The 27,472-nt window shown below is 43.4% G+C and overlaps 1 protein-coding gene across 1 annotated transcript in view; it reads left to right on the plus strand.

Moving 5' to 3' along the window:
- Positions 1 to 8,822: 8,822 nt before the first annotated feature.
- LOC145341733 (rifampicin phosphotransferase-like) overlaps positions 8,823 to 27,472 on the plus strand; it is a 100,465-nt gene continuing 81,815 nt past the window's right edge. The window contains exons 1-7 of the mRNA XM_080186594.1: positions 8,823 to 9,155; positions 10,821 to 10,955; positions 12,169 to 12,293; positions 16,142 to 16,210; positions 17,153 to 17,266; positions 22,186 to 22,301; positions 22,860 to 22,915. Coding sequence (XP_080042720.1) covers positions 8,823 to 9,155; positions 10,821 to 10,955; positions 12,169 to 12,293; positions 16,142 to 16,210; positions 17,153 to 17,266; positions 22,186 to 22,301; positions 22,860 to 22,915 — 948 coding nt within the window. The remainder of the gene's footprint in view (positions 9,156 to 10,820; positions 10,956 to 12,168; positions 12,294 to 16,141; positions 16,211 to 17,152; positions 17,267 to 22,185; positions 22,302 to 22,859; positions 22,916 to 27,472) is intronic.

Consider the following 27,472-nt stretch of genomic DNA (forward strand, 5'->3'; position numbering starts at 1 on the left):
CCATTGGGAAAAATATACAAAAGTCTGAGGTCACGTACCAACTGACTCAGGACTGGCTGCTTCCCTACCACTGTCAGACTTCTGAATGGACTTACCTTGCGTTAAGCTGATCTTCCTCTGCACCCTAGCTATGACTGTGACACTACATCCTGCATGCTCTCCTTTCCTTTTCTATGAATGGCATGCTTTGTCTGTATATGGTGCAAGAAGCAATACTTTTCACTGTATGTTAATACATGTGACAATAATAAATCAATTCAAATCAAAGCAACAATTCCTTTAATGTGATGTCCTACATAAGAACATAAGAAGTAAGAGCAGGAGTAGGCCACCTAGCCCTTCGAGCCTGCCCCGCCATTCAATAAGATCATGGCTGATCTGAAGTGGATCAGTTCCACTTTCCCGCTTTCTCCCCATAACCCTTAGTTCCCCTGTCTATCAGAAACCTATCTACCCGCGTCTTAAATATATTTAGCGAGGTAGCCTCCACCACTTCAACGGGCAGAGAATTCCAGAGATTCACCACCCTTTGAGTGAAGAAGTTCCTCCTCAACTCCGTTCTAAACTGCGCTCCCCCCCCCCCCCTTATCTTGAGGCTGTGCCCTCTAGTCCTGCTGTCCTTTCTGAGCGGAAAGAATCTCTCTACCTCATGCCCTGTTATGGGAAAGGCCAGTGTGTGGTGACAGCTGAGACAGCTTTGGGATTCCAGAACAACTGATGCAGTGGGAGCAAATTTGGACTTACTCATTATTTGAGTAAGTTCCTCTCACGCACGAAACTGCCCAGGTGTTTAATGGATAATACACTGGGGGCAAGTCACAAGACTTAAACTGTCGGTCAACACACTCGTTCTTAGTTATGATAATCTCATGGAGGTCACTCTATAGTACAAATATCTCAATCTGTATTTGGGAGCTGCTGTAATGCAGAATGGACGATCACTCACAAACGCATCAATGATAATAACAACAGCACAGATGAGATGTGCACACATTAAAATAGAATTTCTGGTTCCTGCTGCCAGAACATGATGAATATTGAAATAGGCTTTCATTTGTTTGAATGAATAGTTTTCAATCCATTGAATATCCTGCTTTAAGAAGCTTTAAAGAATGCTATTTAAACACCAAAGGTTTTTTTTCTGATAGTATCTCATAAGAAAGGGGAAAAGTTGAGTCCAGCTGATAACGGGACAGAATTCAAAATAAAAGGGAAACACTAATCGCAAGTGTCTTCCTCGCGGCTATGATGATGTGTTTGTCAAAGGACTCTGTTGAACTGGCAAGCTTCAGATGTCACAGGGCACCACTTGCCGGATGTTAACACTCATTGAGGTCATCTCAAAAGGCAGTGGATCATTTAAACCTGCAAACAACTGAATCAAGCTGCAGTAAATCATTTATTTCATGTTATTTCACAAAACAGGCCTAGAATCAAGTTGGAACCTCAATGCGGAATGCCATAAACAATAGATAAGGGTCATGGGTGGAGGGGGGGACTGGTAATGTTAAAATGGCAACGCGGGCTCATTGGGCCGAAGGGCCTGTTCCCCGGGCTGTTTTTTTTGTTCTTTGTTCTGAACTGCTCGAAACACAGATAGAAACAAAGATAGGAACAGGAGTAAGCTATTAGGCCCTTCGGGCTTGCTCTGCCATTCATTATGATCATGCTGAACATCTAACTCAGTAACCTGTTCCTGTTTTCCCCCGTATCCTATGATCTTTTTAGCTGTCAAAGTTACATCTAACCTCCTCTTGAAAGCATACAGGGAGGAATTTTACAGGGCAGCTGGACCCTGCTCGGCATTATTGCGGCTCATTAAACCAGGCGTTAGGGCAAAAACGGGATTCTTTCCATGCATCAAACCTATGGTGAGTCTCCATGCCCACTGCACCAGCCTCAATCAGGTTCCTGACCAGTTCCACTACAGCTACAACACTGGCATCCACCCAGCACCGTGGAAAATTGCCCAGGTATGTTGTGTGCACAAGAAACAGGACAAATCCAACCCATTACCCAATTACCGACCCATCAATCTACTCTCCATCATCAGTAAATTGATGGAAATGTTCATCAACAGTGCTATCGAGCAGCAATGACCTGCTCCAAAGATGTGCTCGATAAATTGGCCATGGTAAATTGCTCCAAATGTGTGTAGGTTAGGTGGATTAGCCATGGTAAATGAATGGGGTTATGGGGATAGGACAGAGGGAAGTTGCTGGGTGGGATGGCCTTTCAGAGAGTTGGTGAAGTCTTGACGGGCCAAATGGCCTCTTTCTGCACTGCAGGAATTCTATTGTTCTACGGATCTTCAGTTTGGATTCCTCCAGGATCAATCAAATTCTGACCTCATTGCAGCTTTGGTTCAAACATGGACAAAAGAGCTGAATGCCAGAAGTGCAGTGAGAGTGACTGCCCTTGACATCTTGATTTGATTTGATTTGATTTATTCTTGTCACATGTATTGAGGTGCAGTGAAAAGTATTGTTTCTTGTGCACTATACAGACAAAAACATATCGTTCGTAGAGTACATGGGGGCAGAAGAAAAGGGGAGGGTGTGGAATAGTGTTGCACTTACAGATAGGGTATAGAGAAAGATCAGAGACAGTTTAAAGGAGTAAGAACTAAGTTTTAAGAACATAGAGCAAGAGTAAAAGATGGCATTAAAAGGTATGCTGGGGACAGCTCGCAAGAAGTCGCCTCACCCCAGCACCATTTAATTTCTACAAGTGCAGGAACTCACCAAGGTTCCTTATGTAGCACTTTCCAAACCCACAACCACTACCATCTAGAAGGATAAGAGCAACAGATGCCAGAGGACTGGTTCCCCTCCAAGTCACTTACCATCCTGACTTGGAAATATATTACTTCACCATCGCTGGGTCAAAATCTAGGAAGTCCCTCCCTCACGGCACTGTGAGTATATTCAAACCACATGTTCTGCAGCGGTACAAGAAGGTGGTTCACCACTACCTACTGAAGGGCAACCAGGGAAGGGCAGCAAATGCTGATCGAGCCAGCAATATTCACATCCCATAAAATGATGGAAGTAATCATCCAATTAGATAAAGCAATTTTTTGTTTTCCAATTGGCATTGAAGGCAATGCATCACAAGAATGATAAAATCCTACAGCACAGAAGGAGGCCATTCGGCCCATCGAATCTGCACCAACCACAATCCCACCCAGGCTCTGCCCCCATAACCCCGTGCATTTACCCTAGCTAGTCCCCCTGACACTAAGGGGCAATTTGGCACGGCCAATCCACCTAACCCACACATCCTTGAACTGTGGGAGGAAACCGGAGCACCTGGGAAAATCCACACAGACACAGGGAGAATGCGCAAACTCCATACAGGCAGTGACCCAAGTTGGGAATCGAACTCAGGTCCCTGGTGCTGTCAGGAAGCAGTGCTAACCTCTGTGCCACCGTTCCAGCAAGAATGGATGTGTTGGCCAAAAAAAGTGTCTGGGGCATGGGGGCAAGTCATGTAACGAAACCCTCATGAACACATTTAATCACAGTTGGTAACACCAGTGGAGAGATACACGGAGTTAATGTTTCGAGTCAATATGATTTCAAAACAACTTTTTCCTCTTGTTGTAGCCATAGCACCACCCAAAGATACAGAATAACATTACACTGTTGAGCTTGCTTGCGATTTTTGATTTCAATATTAACATTTCATCTAGCCAAAGTAACTAGTGCATTTAAGAATCTTCACAGTGGTTGGAGTGTTTTTCTTGGGTTGAATATTATACCATTCATAAGTTGCCCTCATGTTGCTTTATTTCACAACAACTTGTATTTATGCAGCACCTATCATGTCATAAAATGTTCCAAGATGCTTCACAAAGGCTTTGGGCTTCCTGGTTCCCCAGCATTTGGAATACACGAGCCAAAGGAGCACTAGGGAATATTTCTAGGGAGTTACCGCCTCAAGGTTTACCCAGGAATGGTCCAGAAGTATTAATTTCCTCTGGATAATTGTCTGGGATCGTGGTCAGTGTAGACTTGATGGGCTGAGTGGCCTCGTTCTGCACCATTGTTATTCTATAATTCAATATATAATTGCTCTGCACTGGGAATCATCTGACACATTAATTCACTTTGTCAGATGACCCAACAATAAATCTATCCAACAATAAACTTTTATTTCAAAATAAAGCAAGAGCTCAGAAATGAAGCACAAAAATGGTCAGAATCGGATCAAACTTCACTCCCATTCAATCAGTTCTGGGTGAGCCTGTCAAACAGGTACTCTCCCATACCATTCTCAGGGGCTCCCAGTCTCTTCAGGTCGGTGATGTGATCTCCAAGCTTCTTGATCATCTTCACTTGTTCTTCCAGGTAGTAAATCTCCAGGAAGTCACACAGATGAGGGTCAGTGTTCCCAGAGGAGTGATTGTGCAGTTGGTTCTGCTAGTTTTACCCCCAAAGTTACTCCGAAAAAGTTAGAAGGAAAAAAGTGCTTCTCATTTCAGAGTAACTATTTAAACATCCAAAACGAACCCCGCATGGTGCACCCACACATTCCCAAAATGCCAGGGGACCACCCCGCTCACCCCACCCCCCCACTAAACAACCTCCCCATGATATTCTCCACCCACACAGGATTTCTTCCCTCACCCCTCCCGACAACCTGATCACAACCCCGCTGATTTGAACGACACTCCCCGACCCAAAGGATATAAGAACATAAGAACATAAGAAATAGGAGCAGGAGTAGGCCATCTAGCCCTTCGAGCCTGCCCCGCCATTCAATAAGATCATGGCTGATCTGAAGTGGATCAGTTCCACTTTCCCGCTTTCTCCCCATAACCCTTAATCCCCTTGTCTATCAGAAATCTATCTACCCATGACTTAAATATATTTAGCGAGGCAGCCTCCACCACTTCAACGGGCAGAGAATTCCAGAGATTCACCACCCTTTGAGTGAAGAAGTTCCTCCTCAACTCTGATCTAAACTGTCCCCACTTTATCTTGAAGCTGTGCCCTCTAGTCCTACTATCCTTTCTAAGCAGGAAGAATCTCTCTACCTCTACCCTACCCGTCCCCTTCATTATCTTATACGTCTTTATAAGATTCCCCCTCAGCCTTCTAAACTCCAATGAGTACAAAGGAGAACAAAGAACAAAAGAACAAAGAACAAAAACAGCCCGGGAAACAGGCCCTTCGGCCCAACGAGCCTGCACCGCCATTTTAACATTACGAGTCCCCCCTCCACCCATGACCCTTATCTATGCTTATGGCATTCCACATTGAGGGAAAGCTAATTTAGGGACAATTTATTACCTCCAATCAGCCTAATAGCACATCTTTGGGGTGTGGGAGGAAACCGGAGCACCCGGAGAGAACCCACTCAAGCACGGGGAGAATGCGCAAACTCCCACAGACACTGGCCCAAATCCATGTGTCTGCACAGCAAATAGTGATAGTCACTGAGCTGTCGTGTTGCCCAGTTGTACAGACCTAGTCTATTTAGTCTCTCTTCATAGGCCAACCCCCTCATCTCCGGTATCAGCCCAGCGAACCTCCTCTGCACTCCCTCCAAGGCCAATATATCCTTCCGCAAGTGCGGCAACCAAAACCGCACACAGTACTCCAGCTGCGGCCTCACCAGTGCCCTGTACACCCCCCCAACCTGAATGACACCCTCAACGAACCGGCATCCTCCCTAATCCACGCCCCCGACCCCAGCTCAGATATGTGTGCTTTGAAAGCTTATATTTAATTTGAGTTGATTTATTATTGTCACATGAATTGGGATACAGTGAAAAGCATTGTTTCTTGCAAATTATCCAGACAAAACATACCATTCATAGAGAAGGAAAGGAGCGAGTGCAGAATGTAGTGTTACAGTCAAAGCTAAGGTGTAGAGAAAGATCAACTTAATGCGAGGTTGATCCATTCAAAAGTCTGACAGCAGCAGAGAAGCTGTTCTTGACTGGGTTGGCACATGACCTCAGACTTTCGTATCTCTTTCCTGACGGAACACTGAGGTTGCAAACAACCTGATTCATCACAGACATTTGTCAAGTAGAATGATGGAATTGGTGGTGAGGGAGACAAGTTTGCAGCATGAACTAAAAACAATGGCTTCAGTCTTCCCAACGTTTAATTGGAGGAAGTTTCTGATCGTGCAATGCAGGATGTCGGCCTGACAACATCGAGATGGTTGGACAGGGGAGATAAGTGATAGTGAGAGACAGTTGGATGTCATCAGCGCATATGTACAAACCGATGTTGTGCTTTTAGATGATGTCACTTTGGTGCAGTATGTCGATGAGAAGAAGAAGGGGTCCAAGGATAAACCCTTGGCTGGGGGACAACAGAGGTAACTGTGTAGGATTATGAAGAGAAGCCGTTGATAATGACTCTCCGGCTATGAGTAGATTGATAAGAACAGAACCAGAAGATCCAATCCCACCCAGTTGGATGACAGTGGAGAGGAGTTGGAGGAAGATAAAATTGTGTCAATAGTTGCTCGAGAAGGATGAGGAAGGATAGTTTACCTTTGTCACAGTGGATATCATTTGTAACTTTTATAAGAACCATTTTGGTACTATGGCAAAGGTGGAAACTAATTGGAATGATTTAAATATGGAGTTCTTGGGAAAATGTGCTTGATTTTGAGAATTAGCAACATGTTCAAGGATTTTTCGGAGGAAAGGGAGATTGGGGATGGAGTGGTAATTTGGAAAAACAGACACAGCAAGAACTGCTTTGTTTCTAAGCGGTGGATTATGAGACTGAATTTGAAGGGGAGGGGGGCATAACCTGAAGAGACAGTTATTTACAATGTTGGGAGACATGGGAGCCAGGAAGTGACATTAAGAGTTTACTGGGAATAATGTTGAAAGAGATCAAGAAGTGGGTCTCGTGGACAAGATAAGTACATGAAGAGAAATAGGGGAGAAACTAGAGAAGGAAATAAACATTGTTCCTCCGTCAGATGTGTGGAAAGTTCTCTGCTGTCCCTTCGTCAGGTGTGTGGAGAACTTTCCACACACCTGGTGAAGGAACAGTGTTTCCGAAAGCTTGTGGGTTTACAATCAAATAAACTTGTTGGACTTTAACCTGGTGTTGTGAGACTTCTTACTGTGTTTACCCCAGTCCAATGCTGGCATCTCCACATCCACACATTAATTAGACAACTGTGAACAACAATCTACCCTAGATAACATGTTAACCACAAAATAATTTATAGGGTGTGGTAAGGCCAGCACTTATCACCCACCTTATTTGCCCTGCCCCTGGAACTGAATAGCTTGTTAGATCATTTCAGAACCAACCATATTTCTATGTGTTAGGAGTCAGGTAGATTTCATTCCCTAAAGGAAAGTAACAGACTAGGTTGGACTTTACAACAATTATTGATAGTTTCAAAGTAATTATTATTGAGATTAGCTTTCAACAGATTCATTAATTCACTTTTAAATTTTACCAGCTGCAGTGGGAGGATTTGAACCCATCTCCCACAAATACCAGCCCAGACCTGTTGGATTAGTCTAGTGACATTACCATTTTGCCACCATCTCCCTGTAGAATTGATGTTTCAAGCAATGACTGTGGAGCAAGACTATTGTGATATCTCCACAGTACAGTATAGGATACCCATCCTGAGAAGAATGCCCAGAAGTGGAACTTAGGGTTTTAGAGTTGATAATACGCAGCCCGAAGTCAGGAATGAATTTTGTATTCCTTAAAATAGCAATTCAAGAGGTGAACTGATAGGAGGAAAGGTATTATATTGATCAAGCATGAAGCCTGGAACAGTCATGCTTGATTCTGCCTTATTGCACTAAACTTTGTTCAGATCTTGTCTGTTTATAGAAAGGCAGGAAAATAACATCAACATTATGGATTTGTATTGTTGTTGGAATAGCCTGGGAAAGGAGAGGAGATCTGAGGATTCAGGGTAAATCGTTTAAGACAGAGGTAAGGAAACATTTCTGCACCCAAAGAGTGGTGAACTTGTGGAATTCATTACCACAGGAAGTAGTTGATGCCAAAACATTGAATGTATTCAAGAGGCGGCTGGATATAGCACTTGGGGTGGATGGGATCAAAGGTTTTGGGGAAAAGGTAGGATTAGGCTATTGAGTTGGATGATCAGCCATGATTGTAATGAATGACAGAGCAGGCTCAAAGGGCCAAATGGCCTCCTCCTGATCCTATCTTCTATGTTTCTATGGTATTGTATATCTGGCTTATGGCCATTGAGTTGTGGACTGTGCTTGATCAGTGTTGTTATTATCCGAAGATTATACTGATCGACTTTGTGAAAAGAAATCGGAGGACGTGGGTCTGAAACATAAACCTCAGCACAGAAATACTGGGCAGCGTGGTGTGTTGCTTACATTTTCTGTACCTTCTAAGAAATAATATACTGTGTGTTTGGGTGTGTGTGTGGATGTGTGTAACCTCTGGTGATTTAAATGGATAGAAATATATGCAATTCCTAGAGATTTAAGATGCTTCAAGTAGGCTTACATTGCAAGTCTATTTATTACAGTGGAAACAATAAAAATGAGCGTGGTTCATAATTTGACATAAAAGTGTTTTTCGTTCAAAGTTACGAGCTATTACGGTCAATTTCAGGGTTTCCCGGATAGGTAGAAACTGTAAAAAAAATGAAGCAACTTGCCCCTTTCCCCTGGTGAAATATCTCCTCCTTCACATATCAGATGTTGAGTGGAACATTGCACTGAGCAGAAGGAACCAGCTCAACATTTCAATACACTCGTGCATATCATTAAGCAATCATTACCATATATTAGACACTGCACGGAAAGGCTGTTACACACTCTGGCCAAAATGATCAGTGTTTTGTTGCTCGTGACAGCTTTCCTTTGCATCTATGTAGCAAAGAATCTGGGAGACCCAGAACGATTAAATGGAAGATATTCCATTCCAGGGAGATGGCATGCATTGAAAGAATTATTTTTTGTAATCCTGTTCCACATTAACCGGAGGAAAAATGGGACCAGTTCTAAAACTGACCAGGACAGACAGAAGATGGGGTTGGGTCGCAACAGAGAAGAATTTGGCTTTGGAAAAGATGGAACTAAAAGTAGAGAGACTGGAACATATGTGGGATTTTCCTTTGAAGAAATGGCATGTGTTCCAAAGTTATTAAACCACCCTCAGGTAAGGTTATTTCTTTTAGTGAGCGTCACATTATTTGAAGCAGCCTACTCTCTGAACCTTTATTTACCTCATACAATATTTCTAAACAGACTGTGTACTTTATCTTCTAAAGAATAATGCTTCTCTTTTGCAGAGATTGCGGGAGTCTTCAATTTCACAAGTTTTATGGGAACAGTTTTACACAATTGGTCATAGTTCTAAAAGTCAACTGAATGATAGGTTAGACATGCTTAAGCTTTGATAAACCATTGGTTAATTGGTACTTGGGGAAGGGGGGCAATGGCCTAATGGTATTATCCCTAGGCTAGAAATCCAGAAACTCAGCTAATGTTCTGGGGACCTGGATTTGAATCCCTCCATGCAAATGATGGTATCTGAGTTCAATAAGAAATATATGGAATTAAGAATCTACTGTTGACCATGAAACCATTGTTGATTGTCAGGAAAAACCCATCTGGTTCACTAATGTTCTTTAGGGAAGGATATCTGCTGCCCTTATCTAATCTAGCCATCATATGGCTCCAGAGCAATGTGCTATCTCTTAACTCTGAACTGGCTTAGCAAGCCATATATTTATTCAAGAAGGCAGCTCACCATCACCTTCTCAAGGAAAACTGGGGATGGGCAATAAATGCTGGACAGCCAGCGATACCCATGTCCCATAAATTGAATTTTTAAAAAATCTTGGACTTATAATTCCACAGTAAAATGTCACTGGAGATCAGCTTCAGCTTTCATACTGGTAGTCTCCAAAGTTACTCTTGCCCATATCCAACATTTTCCAGTTCCATTATCCCATACCTACACTCTCCACAGAAATACATTCCAGTAATTACACTATTTGTGGTTTCTGTTCTCCCAATTTTTATACTGTCCTGTACTTACATCCCCCTGTAATTAGATGATCCTACAGAACAGAATCTAAATACCTTATCAACTTAAATGACAATGATTGTCTTCTACAAGCAAGAGACTGAGAATGATTTAAGCAAATTGCAAGTTATAAAATGTTAGTGTTGCATAATAAGACACGAGTCTATTTTTAGGATTGAAAAAAATGGCAAAAGGTTAATTTGGAAAGTGAATACACACTAGAAACAAAGTTTTGATTTTAGTTGTCAATAGTTTATGCTTATTGCCTTCAGACATTAAATAATGATAGCTATTAGCATCTGTTGGAGAGTTAGACCTAGAATAAACACACTTTGCTTGGAAATTCTGTAGACAAATGTGGTTGGTTTTTCAGTCCAAGATCATAATAAGGAAATAAACTATGCTTAATCAGATCACATACGTGGTCTTAAATGCAACATAGAAACATTTATGGCCCAAAAGGAGACTGTTTAGTCCATCATGTTCATGCATTGTATAGTTGTGTCCTCAATCTTCAGCATTGTATTGTGACCAATGTTGTTATGATAAATGTTTATTTAAAAGAAATTCAGAGACAGTATGTTCAAGTCTTCCTCATTTAAAGGGGATGGTGTTGGAATATTGGAGCCATTGAAGCAACTGACATTTAAGTGATAGCTAAACAAGTACATGGAGAGGAAAGAAGTGGAAGGATGTAGCATCATTTTCCGTTAAATCATTGTATTAATGTAAATGAATGGCTTCAAATTTAGCACATAATGATTCACCTCTTTCTACTCTATATTTGTCCAGGCTATCAACTCAGTTGACTTCATAGGATTCACAGAAACAGATAAAACCTTACTTGTACTCCGTCTCTGCAGAAGACCAAATGGCTTGTGTGAAATCTGGTTATTCCTTCGAGTTGAAGGGATTGGAAACTTTGAGGTAAAGATTTTTGGTTCTAGCTATAGATAACAATGGCATTATGTATCTTGCTGCAATAATTCACATTTGTTAAACGATGCAATTTTGCATTAATAATTGCATGTAATTGCAGAACATGGAACTTAATATACTCTTTGACAATATGCATGTCATTATTGTACTGATTATTCATTTATTTGTTATATCTCGTTAATACTTTCAACATTGATGCACAATACCAAACACAATATACCTAATCCTGTTATTGTAAATGTTTTGTTACTGCTAAATGTTCATTTCATTGATAACAGACCAAACCACATGGTTACAAAAAGAACCGAGCTTCTTTCCTTTAATTTCACCAAACAATTTTTAAAAATAGGATTTTTGTAGCACTTGCAAGCAATGAATTTCTTTTGAAGTGGTAAATGGTCAAATACCATAAACATCAGTGCGTAGCAGAATCCTGACAACCTGGAAAGAATTTCAATTACTAGATGATCTTTCATTCTGGTGGTGATGATTGAGGGCAGAATGTTGGCCTGGAAACCAGGAACCTCCCATTGTTCTTCGCGTGATGAAATTATATCTTCAATATTCGCCTGAACAGGCAGATGTTGTCATGGTTTCATGGTAGTTCCTACATTGTAATACTTACTCAGGATAATATTGTCAGCCTGAAATGCATGCTGCAATCATCATGGGGATTAATTCACTACCATGGTTCAGAAATGACAGTAGCACCAATTGGGCGAATTGACGACACTCATGGAGTAAACTTGCAAGAGCAAGCAACGAACAATATAATTCCACTCTATCATATTAAGTATATATTTTTAAGGATATTAGAGGCAGAAACAATACACTCCCAAGCATACAGTCAAATTGTGTCCTGTGCATCAGCTTAAATACTTCAAGCTTAAATATGTAAAGGATGTTAATGGAATTTGTCACTAATTTGGGTTTTAATTTATTCAGAGGATACTGAACTTTCAAAAATTTGCTGGTTTAGGGAATTCAAAAGAGACACATGGGCTAAAGGCAAAACAAAAAGAAAAATTAACAAAAATTGACATGCCAACTTGTGGTCAAGATACATTTTGTGAGGGCCTTCAAAAGTTACCCTATACTGTAACCCTCAACCAGGTTATTTGCATAATAAGTTCCTACACTGATGCAATGTCTCACTATCTTTGTGAAGACTATGGTAATAGTAAAGCTCTCAACCTTTCAGCATCCTGTCCACCCAGATGCAATCGTCCGTGCAGAAAGTGAGAAATGCTGGAGTGGAGGTGGTCTAAAACTGGAATGTCTTGAACCAAATCAACAGTGGCGAATTTCCTTTAATGGGCTTCTGAGGTCAGTCCTGGTTAAAACCTAGCAGTCTCTGATAGTAATATGATATTACTCACGTTGTAAGAGATATTCAAAGAGGATCTTTTACATCCAACTCAACAAGCAGGCCGGAAAGGGTGGATTTGAAAAAAAAACTTGTGTGCTTTTACTATTCATAGCTGGGCGGCATGATGGCACAGTGGTTAGTATTGCTAACAGTGCCAGGGATCTGGGTTACATTCCCGTCTTGAGTCACTGTCTGTGCGGAAACGGTATTTTCTCCCCGTGTCTGCGTGGGTTTCCTTTGGGTGCTCTGGTTTCCTCCCACAGTCTAAAAGACATGCTGGTTAGAGGTGTTGGCCATGGTGAATCCTCCCTCAATGTATCTGAACAGGTGCCGGAGTGCGGCGACTAGGGAATTATCATGGATGAGCTTAGGGCCTTGATGTTTGTGAGGCAGTTGGATGTGGTGGCTGTAACGGAGACGTGGTTACGGGAAGGGCAGGACTGGCAGCTGAATGTTCCTGGGTACAGGTGTTTTAGGTGTGACAGAGGAGGGTTGAAGAGAGGTGGAGGGGTGGCACTGTTAGTCAAGGAAAACATCACAGTAGTGCAGAGGGAGGGCGATATGGAAGAGATAGGGATTGAGTCGCTGTGGGTGGAGTTGAGGAATAAAAAGGGAGAGATCACACTGCTAGGGGTGTACTATAGGCCACCCAACAGCCCAAAGTCAGTGGAGGAGGGAATTTGCAGGGGCATTTTGGACAGGTGCAGAAAGAATAGAGTGGTTGTAGTGGGTGATTTTAATTTTCCCGGAGTGAATTGGAGGGGGCCTAGAGCTGGGGGTACGGAGGGAGAGGAGTTTGTGAAATGGAAGGGTCGCTAGAACAGTATGTAACTTGCCCGACTAGGGGAGGGGCTATACTGGATTTAGTGTTGGGAAACGAGCCAGGGCAGGTGGGTGAGGTAGAGGTAGGCGAACATGTGGCGAACAGTGACCACAAGTCCGTCTACTTTAGGATAAAAATGGAAAGGGACGAGTGCCGTCCAAGCGGGAGTGTGCTGAACTGGGGAAAGGCGAGCTATGGCAGGATTAGGAGGGAGCTGCAGCAAACTGACTGGGAGGGACTGTTAGCTGGCAAGTCCACGGTTGGCAAGTGGGAGGCTTTTAGGGACAAAATGAAATGGTTGCAGGGGAGGTTTGTTCCGGTTAAGCGAAAGGATGGGAAAGGTAGGATTAGAGAGCCGTGGATTACGGGGGATATTGAAGACTTGGTTAGGAAGAAGAGGGAGGCGTATGATAGGTCAAAACAAATGGGTACGGAGTGTGCGCTGGAGGAATATAGAGAGAGTAGGAGGGAGCTAAAAAGGGGAATTAGAAGGGCGAAGAGAGGGCATGAGATGGCTTTGGCCGGTAGGATTAAGGATAATCCTAAGGCATTTTATTCCTATATTAGAGGCAAGAGAGTAGTTAGAGGGAAAATTGGTCCTCTTAGGGACAAGAGTGGAGAGTTGTGTATTGAGTCGGAGGGAATGGGGGAGCTCCTGAATGAATACTTTGCGTCGGTATTCACGAAGGAGAGGGGTTCGGAATCGTGCGGTCTCTTGGAGGGAGCGGAGGTTCAGTTGCAGGATATAGTTATTACGAGAGAGGAAGTGCTAGGGCTTTTAGGTAGCGTAAGGACGGATAAAGCTCCGGGGCCTGATGGTATTTATCCCAGGCTGCTTAGGGAGGCGAAAGATGAAATTGCTGGGCCTCTGGCGCACATCTTTGTCTCTTCTTTGGACACAGGTGAGGTCCCAGAAGACTGGAGGGTAGCAAATGTGGTCCCGTTGTTCAAAAAAGGTAGTAGGGATAACCCTGGGAATTATAGGCCAGTGAGTTTGACGTCGGTGGTAGGGAAGTTAATGGAAAAAATACTTAGGGGTAGGATGTATGAGCATTTGGAGCGTTGCGATCTGATTAGGGATACGCAACATGGCTTTGTTAGAGGGAGGTCTTGCCTTACGAATCTGGTGGAATTCTTTGAGGAGGTGACAAAAACGGTTGACGATGGGAGAGCCGTTGATGTCATCTACATGGATTTCAGTAAGGCGTTTGACAAAGTCCCTCACGGTAGGCTGGTAGAAAAGGTTAAGGCGCATGGGATACGAGGCCAGGCAGTTAGGTGGATTGAGAACTGGTTGGGAAATAGGAGACAGAGGGTAGTTGTGGAGGGTACCTTGTCGGGCTGGAGGCCAGTGACCAGTGGTGTGCCGCAGGGCTCGGTACTGGGACCTCTCCTCTTTGTAGTCTACATAAATGACTTAGAAGAGGGAGTAGGTGGTGTGATCAGCAAGTTTGCTGATGACACCAAGATGGCAGGGTTGGCGGGTACAGAACTGGATTGTCAGGTGATACAACAGGATATAGATAGGTTGGTGCAGTGGGCAGATAGGTGGCAGATGGCATTTAATCCTGACAAATGCGAGGTGATGCATTTTGGAAGGAATAATGCAGAGAGGAGTTATGTGATAAAAGGTAGGCCGATTAGGAGTATAGATGTACAGAGAGACCTGGGAGTGCAGGTCCACAAATCCATGAAGGTTGTGTCACAAGTGGAGAACGTTGTTAGGAAGGCTTATGGGATGTTAGCCTTTATAGGAAGGGGCTTAGAGTATAAAAGCTGCCGTCTAATGCTTCAGTTATACAGAACGTTGGTTAGACCGCATTTGGAGTACTGCGTCCAGTTCTGGTCACCTTATTACCGGAAGGACGTGGAGTCTCTGGAAAGGGTGCAGAGGAGGTTTACCAGGATGTTGCCTGGCATGGGGGGACTGGGTTACGAGGAGAGACTGAAGAGACTGGGGCTATTCTCCTTGGAAAGAAGGAGATTGAGAGGGGACATGATAGAGGTATATAAGATACTGAAGGGAATAGATAGAGTTAATAGTGAGAGACTGCTCCCTAGACTGGGTACGAACACAAGAGGTCATCACTTAAGGGTGAGGGGGGGGAGGTATAATTTGGAGGTAAGAGGAAGGTTCTTTACACAGAGAGTTGTGGGGGTCTGGAATGCGCTACCGAGTAGGGTGGTGGAGGCAGGCACGTTGGACTCGTTTAAGATGCAGTTAGATAGGCATATGAGTGAAACGGGAATGGAGGGATATGGTAGGGGCTATTAAATAGGGTAAACCTCGGGAGACACCGGAAGGGCAGGCTGTATAACTAATATGTTTTGTCTTTATTCCACAGGTGGAGGTCCACCTCGTGTCAAGCGAGGGGCATGCACACGGCAGGTTGTGCGTGGGCTGCTCTTGGAAGTCCAGGAGTGGCCTAGTACTTCATGTCGGTGTGTGTGCTTGATCCTGGACCGATAGACGGGCTCCACAACAGCTCAGTGACTAGCACTGCTAGCTGTGCAGATACATGGATTTGGGCCTGTGTCTGTGGGAGTTTGCGCATTCTCCCTGTGGTTGCGTGGGTTTCCTCCGGGCGCTCCGGTTTCCTCCCACACCCCAAAGATGTGCTCTTAGGCTAATCGGTTTCCACCAAATTGACACTATTTCTTCCCTGAATCTGACTGAGTAGGGTCCCATTCGTAGACATGCAGGGTAGAATAGGTGTAGGGCGATGCGGCGGCGCGGGCTCGTTGGGCCGAAGGGCCTGTTTCCCGTGCTGGGTTGTTCTTTGTTCTCTTTGTTTTATCACAATAACTTCATTGCAGTGTTAATGTAAGCCTACTTGTGGCACTAATATGTCAGAAATTATATATATTTAGCTGTCATCTACAGCACTCACAGGAAATGTGGTCAACAGGTCTAAAGTTTGGGAGTGGTGTTAACAAATTTCTGTTGTTCTGTTTATGTAATTTTATATTTTTGTTCTACAGAAAGGGGTCATGCAGATATGAGTGGAGTGAAGAGGAAGGGGAACCTCTCCATGTCAAGTTTGTATTTATGTATGTTAAATAAATTATGAAAAAAGTAATTTAAAGAGCAGTTTTTCATTTCTGTATGATAATAAACGTGCATGGCCTTTCTGAGCTTGAAACCTGGTCTCCATTACTTTATTTTAGAATGAGGTTGATTGAGGGCATTCATGCTTATTAATGTGGAATTGGAGTTTAAAACTTTTGGACCAGAAGATTGCAACCACAATTTAGCAATAAATGTAGCACGAAAAATTTTGCAAGGATAGTGTCAGTGGTGCTCCTTCTGTACTGCAGCTATTAATCTGTATGGGTGGCACAGTGGCACAGTAGTTAGCACTGCTGCCTCACAAGGGCAATGTATTGTTAGAGCCTGGCTAAGAATAGAAGAGCAAAGAGCTCCCTCGAGAGCTCATTGCCCAGGAAGCATCTAGAATTTCTTAAACATCACTGGGAATGAGAGTCTCCTGACTACATGACTTCAAGAACTAGCAAACCAACTTGGACAAGAGTCTTTTGCTTAAATTTGCACGTATGAAGAACACTCTTGCTCATTTCCAGAGTGCGTACGATTTAAATCCAGGTCTACATGATAGTCTAGATCACCTGTAATCCAAGAGTAAGTTGTTGAGTTAAACCTCCATGCCATTTCCTCTGTCCACTTCACTGTTTAAACTGAGAAAGTAATGAGACAAAAGTCATCCTCAATATGCTCATGAAATGTTTAAAAGCAACTTGTGATATCCATGGGGAGGATCAGATAATGTTGTCATGGTAATAATAATATTCTTTGCTTAACACAGACATACTTTGCATCACCTTAGCTTTTTCTTCTAAACTATACCTGACAATTTACCAGTTAACTCTCCATCTACAGCTGTTAATATTGATTTGTAAAACATGGTAATGAAAGCTGCAACACCCAGTGTGCTGGATCATTTGACTAATTAATATTACTCCTTTTCCCCTCAGCTGGTCAGCTTTTACCTGCGTGTTTGATTTTGACACTGACATCCATCCTTGGGCACTTGCTCGGGGCATTGCAAAGGAGAAATGGGACAGAAGATTCTTTATAAACATGAATATGTGAGTACAGATTATTAGAAGTATCTTAACACCAATCAATCAACCCTTTATATGTTAAATGATTATTCATGTAAATTCCCCTACCCATGTTCACAGCCCCATCCTAAATTTACTATTTCACATGGTCTATCTAATTCTGTCATATCAAAAGTAGATCAAGTCATCCCCATCACTTTTTTTTAAATTTTTTACCATTTCTGTTCCTCTTTGCCCAACTGATGCCCACTTCATTTTGTATTTGTGCCAGGAGAAAACACAGTCACATCACTTCGAACTGTACTTCCACATTCTGAACTGGCTAGCTAAAGATGCCCCAGTTACCATGATATTTCTATAGTTACTGATCTATTCAGTCAACCCTCACTTCCCCTTATGATGCCCTTGACCGCACTAAAGACATTAATCTTCCTTTCTCTGGTTGTCCCCTTGCCATGTCCTCGTCTCCAATTCTTCAGGTTCAAGAAATGTCGGTAGTGAATAATTGGTCTTGCCATAAGCATACAAGGCTATGGACCAAGTGCTGGAAAATGGGATTAGAATAGATAGGCTCTTGATGGCCAATGCAGACACAATGGGCCAAAGTGCCTCTTTTTACGCTGTAAAACTCTCTGACATTCATCAACAGGTCTGGCTGGACTAGATAAAATACTACTGGGGTTTGCTAACCTCAGCCAAACTGCTCACTGCACGAGGAACATTTGAGAATGCCTTCAGCCGCTTGGGCATTAAGCTCTGGAATTCCCTCCCTTAATCTTTTTGCCTTTTACCTCTAACCTTTAGGATGCTCCTGAAATCTTTCTCCATCAGTTCTCTTTGGCTTAATGTCCATTTTTTTTCCAACACCCCCGTGAAGCAGGTTGGAATGTGTTACTAAATTTTTAAAAATGGACACTGCTGAAAATATCCACCACGTGTGTCAGGCTCTGAGAAATGGAACAGCAAGTTGACATGTTGGTCATAGACTGAAATGGTGAATTCTCTGACATGTTTAGAGTTTCCTTAAAGTTTATTTTTTAGTGTCACAAGGCGGCTTACATTAACACTGCAATGAAGTTACTGTGAAAACCCCCTAGTCGCCACATTGAGGGAGAATTTTAGCATGGCCAATGCACCTAACCAGCACATGTTTCAGATTGTGGGAGGAAACCGGAGCACCCAGAGGGAATCCACACAGATACAGAGAGAATGTGCAAACTCCACACAGATAGTGAACCGAGCGGGTAATTGAACCCGAGTCTCTGGCATTGTGAGGCAGTAGTGCTAAGCACTGTGCCATCATGCCGCCGTAGTTAGCTATCCTGGCCGGGATTCTCCAACCTTGTCTGCAGCTGGGAATCTCCGGTCGCGCTGTTATGAATGGAGATTTGACTGAGCGGTGGCGGGGCGTATGACATCAGAGAATTCGGGCTGTTTTCTCTATCCAGAAGCTGCTGGTTATTTTGTGCTTCCAGTACTTCCAGCTTTATAAACTGAGTTTCAAGGCTAAAATACTTAAAAGCCTCCAGCCGAATCTACGTGAGACAATTTCTCACAATAATGGACATTTAATTGTAATAGGAACCATTTTATTTGACCATTGTTTATAAACTCCTTACATTTTTACTGTAACATGCTATGCTACTTTATAATTTGCTGCAAGTACTGACTGGATTCACAATACATCATTTCTCCTCATCTTTCTTGATCAAATCTATTTTCTTCACCGTCACCCCTCACGAATAAGGGTAGAAGGATTTTTTTAGTTTAGTTCAGGCATCAAGCTTGGAGGGTCAAAGGGCTTATTCCTGCACTGTATTTTTCTTTGTCCTTTATTCCATTTTACCTCCATATCCTTGTCCATCTCTCATCCATTTCAGTGATGCAAGCTGAATTAGACATTCTGTGACCTCCCTTCACACACATTTCCCTTCCAGACCATTGCCCACTTTCATACTGCGCAAGTGCTACATTAGCCCTCATTTCTGCCTTAATCACTTCCAGGTTCAATTGTTCAAATGATCTCTTGGAGATCCCCAGCCTCTTTCTTCATAGACTTCATCTCATCCAAATTGCTGTTGCTGTGTCTCTTCTGTCTGCGGTTATTTCCGTATCTTTAATACAGTGACGGGGAAAAACGTGCCCAAGACATCTGTCCTCACTGATGAATGGAGACCCCAACAACCACCTCCCTCCCCCCCTGCCCCCACCCCGTCCCACACTCCACAAAGACTCAACTTCAGAACATTCACTTCTGTGCTTAAATTCCATGTCATTTCCCAGTGTCAGTTTCGAAACATTCTCCAACCCAGTGAATTCCCCATAATTTGTTTCATTAACTTGAACTTTATTTATCTTTATTGTCACGCTGTACAAGGCACAGGGATGCAGTATTAAAAACAAAATCATTGACAACGTCAGATGGTACAGACGTACTATGGGGGTGATATTGAATCCATGTTCTCAGTCTGTGCGAATGCCGGTTTCAAGATTCGCAAGTCGCAGTAGTCGCCTGCGAGAATGTGATTTTGGATATCCCCCACCCCCTTGACTGCAATGATTTGTGTGGGGTAAGGAGAAGGAAGCTGGTGATCAGGGTGAGGGGGAGAGGGTAAAAGGGCCGTTGATTGGGGGTGAGAGAGATTGGGCTAATGATTGCAATGTGTCGGGGGTGGAGAAAGGGATGAGTCCGATGGGGAGGAGGTGGGGACGGGAGCACTTGAGACCTCCATGGTGGGCTGAGGGGGATGGTTATACAGATTATGAACAGAGTGACATCTTTAAAAATGGCGCCCTGATCACCGTGCAGTTGGGTTTTGCTGGCATGTTTAGGCCCCCGCCCACTGTATAATGGCATGAAACACACCCCTTTGGGGAGGTAGTCTGAACCCCGCTGGAGTGAGATTGCACTAACAGGGCGGGAGATGCTAGTGGGCCTGGAGACTTCACTAATGACATTTAAATAACATTAAAGTGAGATTAAAATAACTTACCTGTTGTTCCCGCCGGTTTTCAGCACGGCTCAGAACGCACTGGTTATCTGACACTTGGAGATGCGTGTGCGAAGGGAACGCACACACGAATCCCATGAACCGGCACACACACGATTCTCCCAGCCTGATTCGCCAAGAAATTAGCTTGTCAGGTTGGAGAACCGCCCCCAAATGTTTAAGTATGACTGCTACAAGTAATCTGAAGTTTATGAATCATGTGGCTCAGGCAGTGCATCTGACAGAAAATGCTTTACGAGCTCTGAGTGTATCCTAAACTCTGTAAGCAGCTGTTTTGGCCACATCTGGAGTACACATGGAGTCCCCATGGTCAGAGACATATTCAATTTATAGACAGAGTGAAAATTGTATATGTCTCTGAACATGGGGACTCCAGATGTGGCCAAAACAGCTGCTTACAGAGTTTAGGATACACTCAGAGCTCGTAAAGCATTTTCTGTCAGATGCACTGCCTGAGCCACATGATTCATAAACTTCAGATTACTTGTAACAGTCATACGTAAATATTTGGGGGCGGTTCTCCAACCTGACAAGCTAATTTCTTGGCGAATCAGGCTGGGAGAATCGTGTGTGTGCCGGTTCATGGGATTCGTGTGTGCGTTCCCTTCGCACACGCATCTCCAAGTGTCAGATAACCAGTGCGTTCTGAGCCGTGCCGAAAACCGGCGGGAACAACAGGTAAGTTATTTTAATCTCACTTTAATGTTATTTAAATGTCATTAGTGAAGTCTCCAGGCCCACTAGCACCTCCCGCCCTGTTAGTGCAATCTCACTCCAGCGGGGTTCAGACTACCCCCCCCAATTTTAGGGAACTAGCGAGGGACTAGTGAGAAGGAGGGGCAATCGGGGCTTCCCAGGTGTCAGGTGATGGGGGGTGTTGGGGGGGATTATCATTGCTGGAGAGAGGGGGGCTGGAGATCAGGGTGCTCCACATATGCGCGGACGCCCAGAACTGTCAGACTCCGATGTGAATAGGAACCCCCCCCCCCACCCCCCAAGCTTTTAGTGATATTCCAAATTGTGACTTTTGCATTGCACAGGTTGTGGGAGATTCGAGTCTGAACACCCACTGAAAAACCAATCATGATTTACACCAGTATTCCTGCAAATTCAGCACTTAGAACTTTTTTTTAAGAAGAATTGGGTCCCTTATGTGTATCCTATACCAAGCGCCTATTCTCTCAACTCCACTCTAAAACCCTCCATTTCCCCAATGCCTTCTGCTCCTTCAGATCCATCTCTTCAGACAACGTCACTCTTCCTAAATTGTCTACTAACTTGGCATCCGTTTTCCTTATGCGTCTGGGAGGCGATGGCCCAGTGGTATTATCGCTAGACTATTAATCCAGAAATTCAGCTGATGCTCTAGGGATCTGGGTTCGATTCCTGCCATGCCAGATGGTGGTATTTGAATTCAATAAAATATCTGGAATTAGGAATCTAATGTTGGCCATAAAAGCATTGTTGTAAATACCCATCTGGTTCACTAATGTCCTTTCGGGGAGGAAGTCTTTACCTGGTCTGGTCGGCATGCGATTCCAGAGTCACAGCAATGTGGTTGATTCTCAACTGCCCTCTGAATTGGCCCAGCAAGCCATTCAGTTGAAGGGTAATTGGGGGTGGCAATAAATGCCCACGTCCCATGAATTAACTTTTTAAAAAGCACCAATGGATATATTTCCCCCTGAGGGAAATTCACAAATTCTGCATCTTCCCTTCCTCTCCAGTCAGACGTCTACTGCCACTGAGCTACTTGTAAACCAGATTTCAGATTTGTGAGTCATGTAATCACCTCTCAGATTTTCTGTGATACAATAAGTTTTGCGGCAGTGACCAGGAAACAGGGTTAGAAGGGTTCAAGGAGCAGCACCAAGGCACATGCGATGGGTTAAGTGGCTGTGCTCTCATTTCTATCACTCTATATGCATTTAGGTGCTGCCAACAACTGTCACACCGTGAACAGTGGGGTCAGTTTGTGGGGGAGCTGAACATTGAGGGGCATGAAAGAAAGGAACTTCTGCTGAGAGGGCTGAGGAGCGATTCTTATGGTAAGAAAAGTAAACTCATCATCTAACATTTCAGAGTCAACATTTTAACAAACCGTGTCTGTGGTTTGAAATCTGCTGAATTGCATTAATATGCTCTGCAATTTTATTGGAAAAGTATGTCATATAAATGTAAAAAATCTTACTCTGTGCCGCGCAGTGGTTTAGCACTGCTGCCTCACAGCGCCAAGGACCCAGTTCGATTTCGGGCTTGGATCACTGTCTGTGTGGCATTTACACATTCTCCCTGTGTTGGCATAGGTTTCCTCCCACAGTCTAAAGATCTGTGGGTTAGATAGCTTGGCCATGCTAAATTGCCCCTCAATGTCAGGGGGACTAGCTAGGGTAAATGCATAGGGTACTGGGGATGGGGGCCTGGGTGGGATTGTGATCAGCACAGACTCAATGGGCCAAGTGGCCTCCTTCTGCACTGTGATTCTATGCTGTTATCTGTGATCATGCCAACATTGTGTTTGGATTATTTATATTGCGCCAAAATTTTATTTTAAAATTCGATTCTCTGATTATCTTAAGGAAATGTTTTCTGTCAATATGTCTTAGGTATTTGGAATTGGGCTGATATCTATCGCTACACTGCATTTATTGCACACTTTGAGGTAAGAGATTATAATTTTTTAATGGCTGGTTTGAGATAATTTGAAGTGCTGACTCTCATTTTAATGTCGAGTTTAATTTCTGCTCTTGTGTAAAGAATGCTTGGGTTCAAATCTCTCTCAGCATTACCTGTGCTTTGCTTAACACATTAATATTATACTCTGGTGTGCGTAATTTAAATGGTCAATTACTTATTTATGGAAGCAGGTTAGTAACTACTTTAAAATAACTGTCCTTATTGTATGGATTCCTCTGAGACTATTATTCCTACAATACAGGTTAAAGGCTGTGAGGCTTCTTACTGTTCTTACCCCAGTCCAATGCCGGCATCTCCACATCATGGCTATTATTCCTCCCAGGAAGTGCAGATACCTTCCTGATGTTATACCAGCCCAATGCTATCACTCACACTTAAGCAGTAAAACTACTTAAAGTAGAAAATTAACTGGACGTAGACGTAGACATCATAGGGATACTTTGAGACATTAATGGTACAATTTAATACTGATTTTTAACAAGAACAAAATGACAACGTAGCAATAATAACCTTGACTTCATTGAAGAGCTACCCTCATTGAACTTCATTGAAGTTCCCCCTAATGTTGAAGAAATGAATTCAGTTACATTGCTCACCTAATGTAGTGCTGGGTGACAAATCAGGAAAATATAAACAGTTTCACACCTCTGTTAACCACAAGATTTTGTACCATTGAGCTGAAGTCTTAAGGTAGTTTGTGTTGAAATTTGTGTTATCTGCTTTGCTGCTTTTCTCTTACTTCCAATTATTGCTGGCTCCATTCATCCTTGGGAACCACTGTTCCACTCTCCATTAATTGGGGGTGGACTGGCTTCTCAAACTGCAATTGCTGCACTGCTTCCACCATCGATGTGGGTATGCCGGCGTTGGACTGGCGTAAACACAGTAAAAAGTCTGACAACACCAGGTTTTAGTCCAACCGATTTATTTGATAATATACTCGCAAGCTTTCGGGGTTAGCCCCTTCGTCAGGTGAATGGAGAGTTCTGGCCTCAGACAGAGCATATAAAGCACAGACAGTTTAGAGATTACTGATTAGAATGCGAATCCTTACACCTAACCTGCTGTTCAAGACCTGAAGTGGCTGATAATGTGAGTGGAAGGAGCACTGATCACAGTTTAAAGAGATGTGTATTGTCTCCAGACAGTACAGTAAGTGAGGTTTTGCAAACCCAGGCAAGTCACGGGGGTTACAGATAGTGTGACATGGACCCAAGATCCCTGTTGAGACCCACCACCAGGCAAGACTGTTCCCTTCCTGTTGGCGAACACTTCAGTGGTCACGGGCATTCAGCCTCTGACCTTCGGGTAAGCATTCTCCAAGGCGGCCTTCACGACACACGACAGCGCAGAGTCGCTGAACAGAGACTGATAGCCAAGTTCCGCACACATGAGGACGGTCTCAACAGGGATCTTGGGTTCATGTCGCACTATCTGTAACCCCCGTGACTTGCCTGGGTTTGCAAAACCTCACTTACTGTACTGTCTGGAGACAATACACATCTCTTTAAACTGTGATCAGTGCTCCTTCCACTCACATTATCAGCCACTTCAGGTCTTGAACAGCAGGTTAGGTGTAAGGATTCGCATTCTAATCAGTAATCTCTAAACTGTCTGTGCTTTATATGCTCTGTCTGAGGCCAGAACTCTCCATTCACCTGACGAAGGGGCTAACCCCGAAAGCTTGCGAGTATATTATCAAATAAATCGGTTGGACTAAAACCTGGTGTTGTCAGACTTTTTACTGTGTTTCCACCATCGATGACAGGAGAAGTTGTGGGTACCATCTACTGGATGCACTGCAGGAACTCACCAAGGTTCCCCAGATGTCACCTTCCAAATCCACGACTGCTACCGTTTAGATCGCACCAAGGATAGCAGATACATGGGAACACCACCACTTGGATGTCCCCTTCCAAGCCAAGTACCATCTTGACTTTGAAATATATCACTGTTCCTTCACTGTCACTGAGTCAAAATCGTTGAACTCCATCCTGAACAGCGTTGTGGGTGAACATAGCGCCTTCTCAAGGGCAACTGGGGATGGGCAATAAATCTGGTCGAGCCAGCAATGGACACATCCCATAAATTAATGAATAAAACTCATAGGAAATATGAATAGGCCATTTGGCCCCTCAAACACATTCCATCATTCAATAATAAAGTGGCTGATCTGATTGTGACCTTTACTCCATTTTCATGCCTTTCCCCATAACCCTTCACTCCCTTACCAATCAAAAATCTGTCCAATTCCACCGTGAATAGATTTAATTACACAAGCAACACTGCTATCTGTGGGAAAGAAGTCCAAAGACAAACCATCTAAGTAAGAAGAAGTTACCCCTCATCTACATCTTTAATGGAAGACCTTTTATTTTTAAACCTTGACCCTGGATCGAGACTCCCCCAAGAATTTCGATGTGTTGGTGCTGTTGGAGTATTCATACACTCGTTAATTCCAGGACGATTGTCTGAAATATCTCCATGACTGGGAGACATGCAGTTAGAGCCTGAAAAAACAAAAGAACATTGAGTGTTGCCCAGACTCGCCCTCCTGTTTAATTTGTGGTCTTATTGTCTACAATCAAAGATAGGGGAGTCTAAAACTAGAGGACATCAGTTCAAGGTGAGAGGGGAGAAATACAAAAGGGTCTAGAGGGGCAATTTTCTCACACAGAGGGTGATGAGACGTGGGTACAATTTTGTGTTTTATAAATCATTGAGACAATTACATGGGTAGGATGGGTACAGAGCGATATGGGTCAAATGTAAACAATTGGGACTAGCTTTGTGGTTTAAAAGACAGGGTGGCATGGACACGTTGAGCTGAAGGGCCTGTTTCCATGCTGTAAACCTCTAATCTGCAAGAAGTGCACAGTTGATATGGGGTTTTATCATTCAATCAGCGGTATTTATAAACTTACACCACGTGGACTGCAGCGATTAGGGATGGGCAATAAATGCTGGCCTAGCCAGCAATGCCCATATCCCATAAATAAATAAAAAACAAAAATACACAAATCTTGTGTGCCTTTGTTGACTCTGTAGATTTCCCTCTCATTCTCTCTGGCTTCTTGTTCTTTCACTGGTAGACTGCATCTCCACTGTTACTACCTAAGGCTACCACAGATCTCTAGTAGCCGTCTATACCAAACTCTGCTGATTCATGGTCAACTCTCCATTTCTCACTGGCTGTCTGTTTCAACTGGACACCCTCCAATACCAGGGAGGGGAATTTTCCTGTCCCACCCACCATGGGAATCATAGCAGGTGGGGACCAGACCATGCAAAGTTCTGTTGAAATCTGGCGGGATTTTGGGGAAAGGCTGGAAAATCCGACCCCAAATGTGCTTCACCTCGAGTGTGTTTGAGATTCACTTTTTCCCTACAAGTGTCTCATTGTCCTTCCCTCCTAACGATTCACTCCTCTTATCATCCGTTCATTTTTCTCCTCTTTGGGAATTTGCATCACAAATTCCGATACCAACCCAGCTCTGTTCCTCAGCCCTGTTCCTTTTCTCTCTCCTTACTGATGCTGTTAGACCTGCTGAGGGTTTCCAGCATTTTCTCTTTTGGTTTCTGTTCCTTGGCCTTTGCTTTCCCCAGTCACCAGCTGAGCTTGAGTTCCCCTTGGACCTCTCTCAGAATGTTTAAAAGGGATCTTCAAGACATCCATTGCTTCCTCTGTACAAGCAGCAACTCCTCCTCTCTCGCTGTCCTTCCCACCCAGTTAGTCCTGCTAATCTGATTCAATTAGATTTGATTTATTATTGTCACATGTACTACTACACAGCGAAAAGTATGGTTGTTTCTTGCGTGCTATACAAAGCATACCATTCATCGAGAAGGAAAGGAAGATCTCAAGAATCTTCTTCCTGTTTCACTCATCCCATCCACCAATGATGCTTCAGACTCTGCCAATGGATTGTTCCTCACTGTGTTTTCCCCCAAGACAGTAATTCAAATTCTTGAACTTAAACTGTCGGAAGGTTACCTTGCCGAATAACTTCATAAGCAATTCATTTCTTTCAATGAAAATGTTTAACAATTTAAAATAAACAGGTTAACACCAATGTTTAAGTACATATTAGGGAATGAGATTCTATGCGAGTGAATTAGGCAATCAGGCGTTATTTACAGACAACATAATTTCAAAGCTCAAGCCCTTCCAAAAAAGTGCAAAGTGTTTGAAGCGTGTACTCATTTTACCTTTCCAACAGCAGAATGTAATTCCAATTATTTAACTTTCCTTCAAAACAGCATCTCAGTATCTCTTTTCTTCAACATTCTTATGAAAATCTTGTCATCACTTCATAGAATCGTAGAATCCTACAGTGCAGAAAGAGGCCATTCTGCACCAACCACACTCCCACCCAGGCCCTATCCCCATAACCCCATGCATTTACCCTAGCTAGTGCCCCTAACACTAAGGGGCAATTTAGCATGGCCAATCCACCTAACTTGCACATCTTTGGAGTGTGGGGGAAAAACTGGAGTGCCTGGAGGAAACCCACGTAGACCT

The sequence above is a fragment of the Carcharhinus amblyrhynchos genome, chromosome 4 (genome assembly GCF_965287045.1).
Source record: "Carcharhinus amblyrhynchos chromosome 4, sCarAmb.v2.hapA, whole genome shotgun sequence".
NCBI classification, from domain to species: Eukaryota; Metazoa; Chordata; class Chondrichthyes; order Carcharhiniformes; family Carcharhinidae; genus Carcharhinus; species Carcharhinus amblyrhynchos.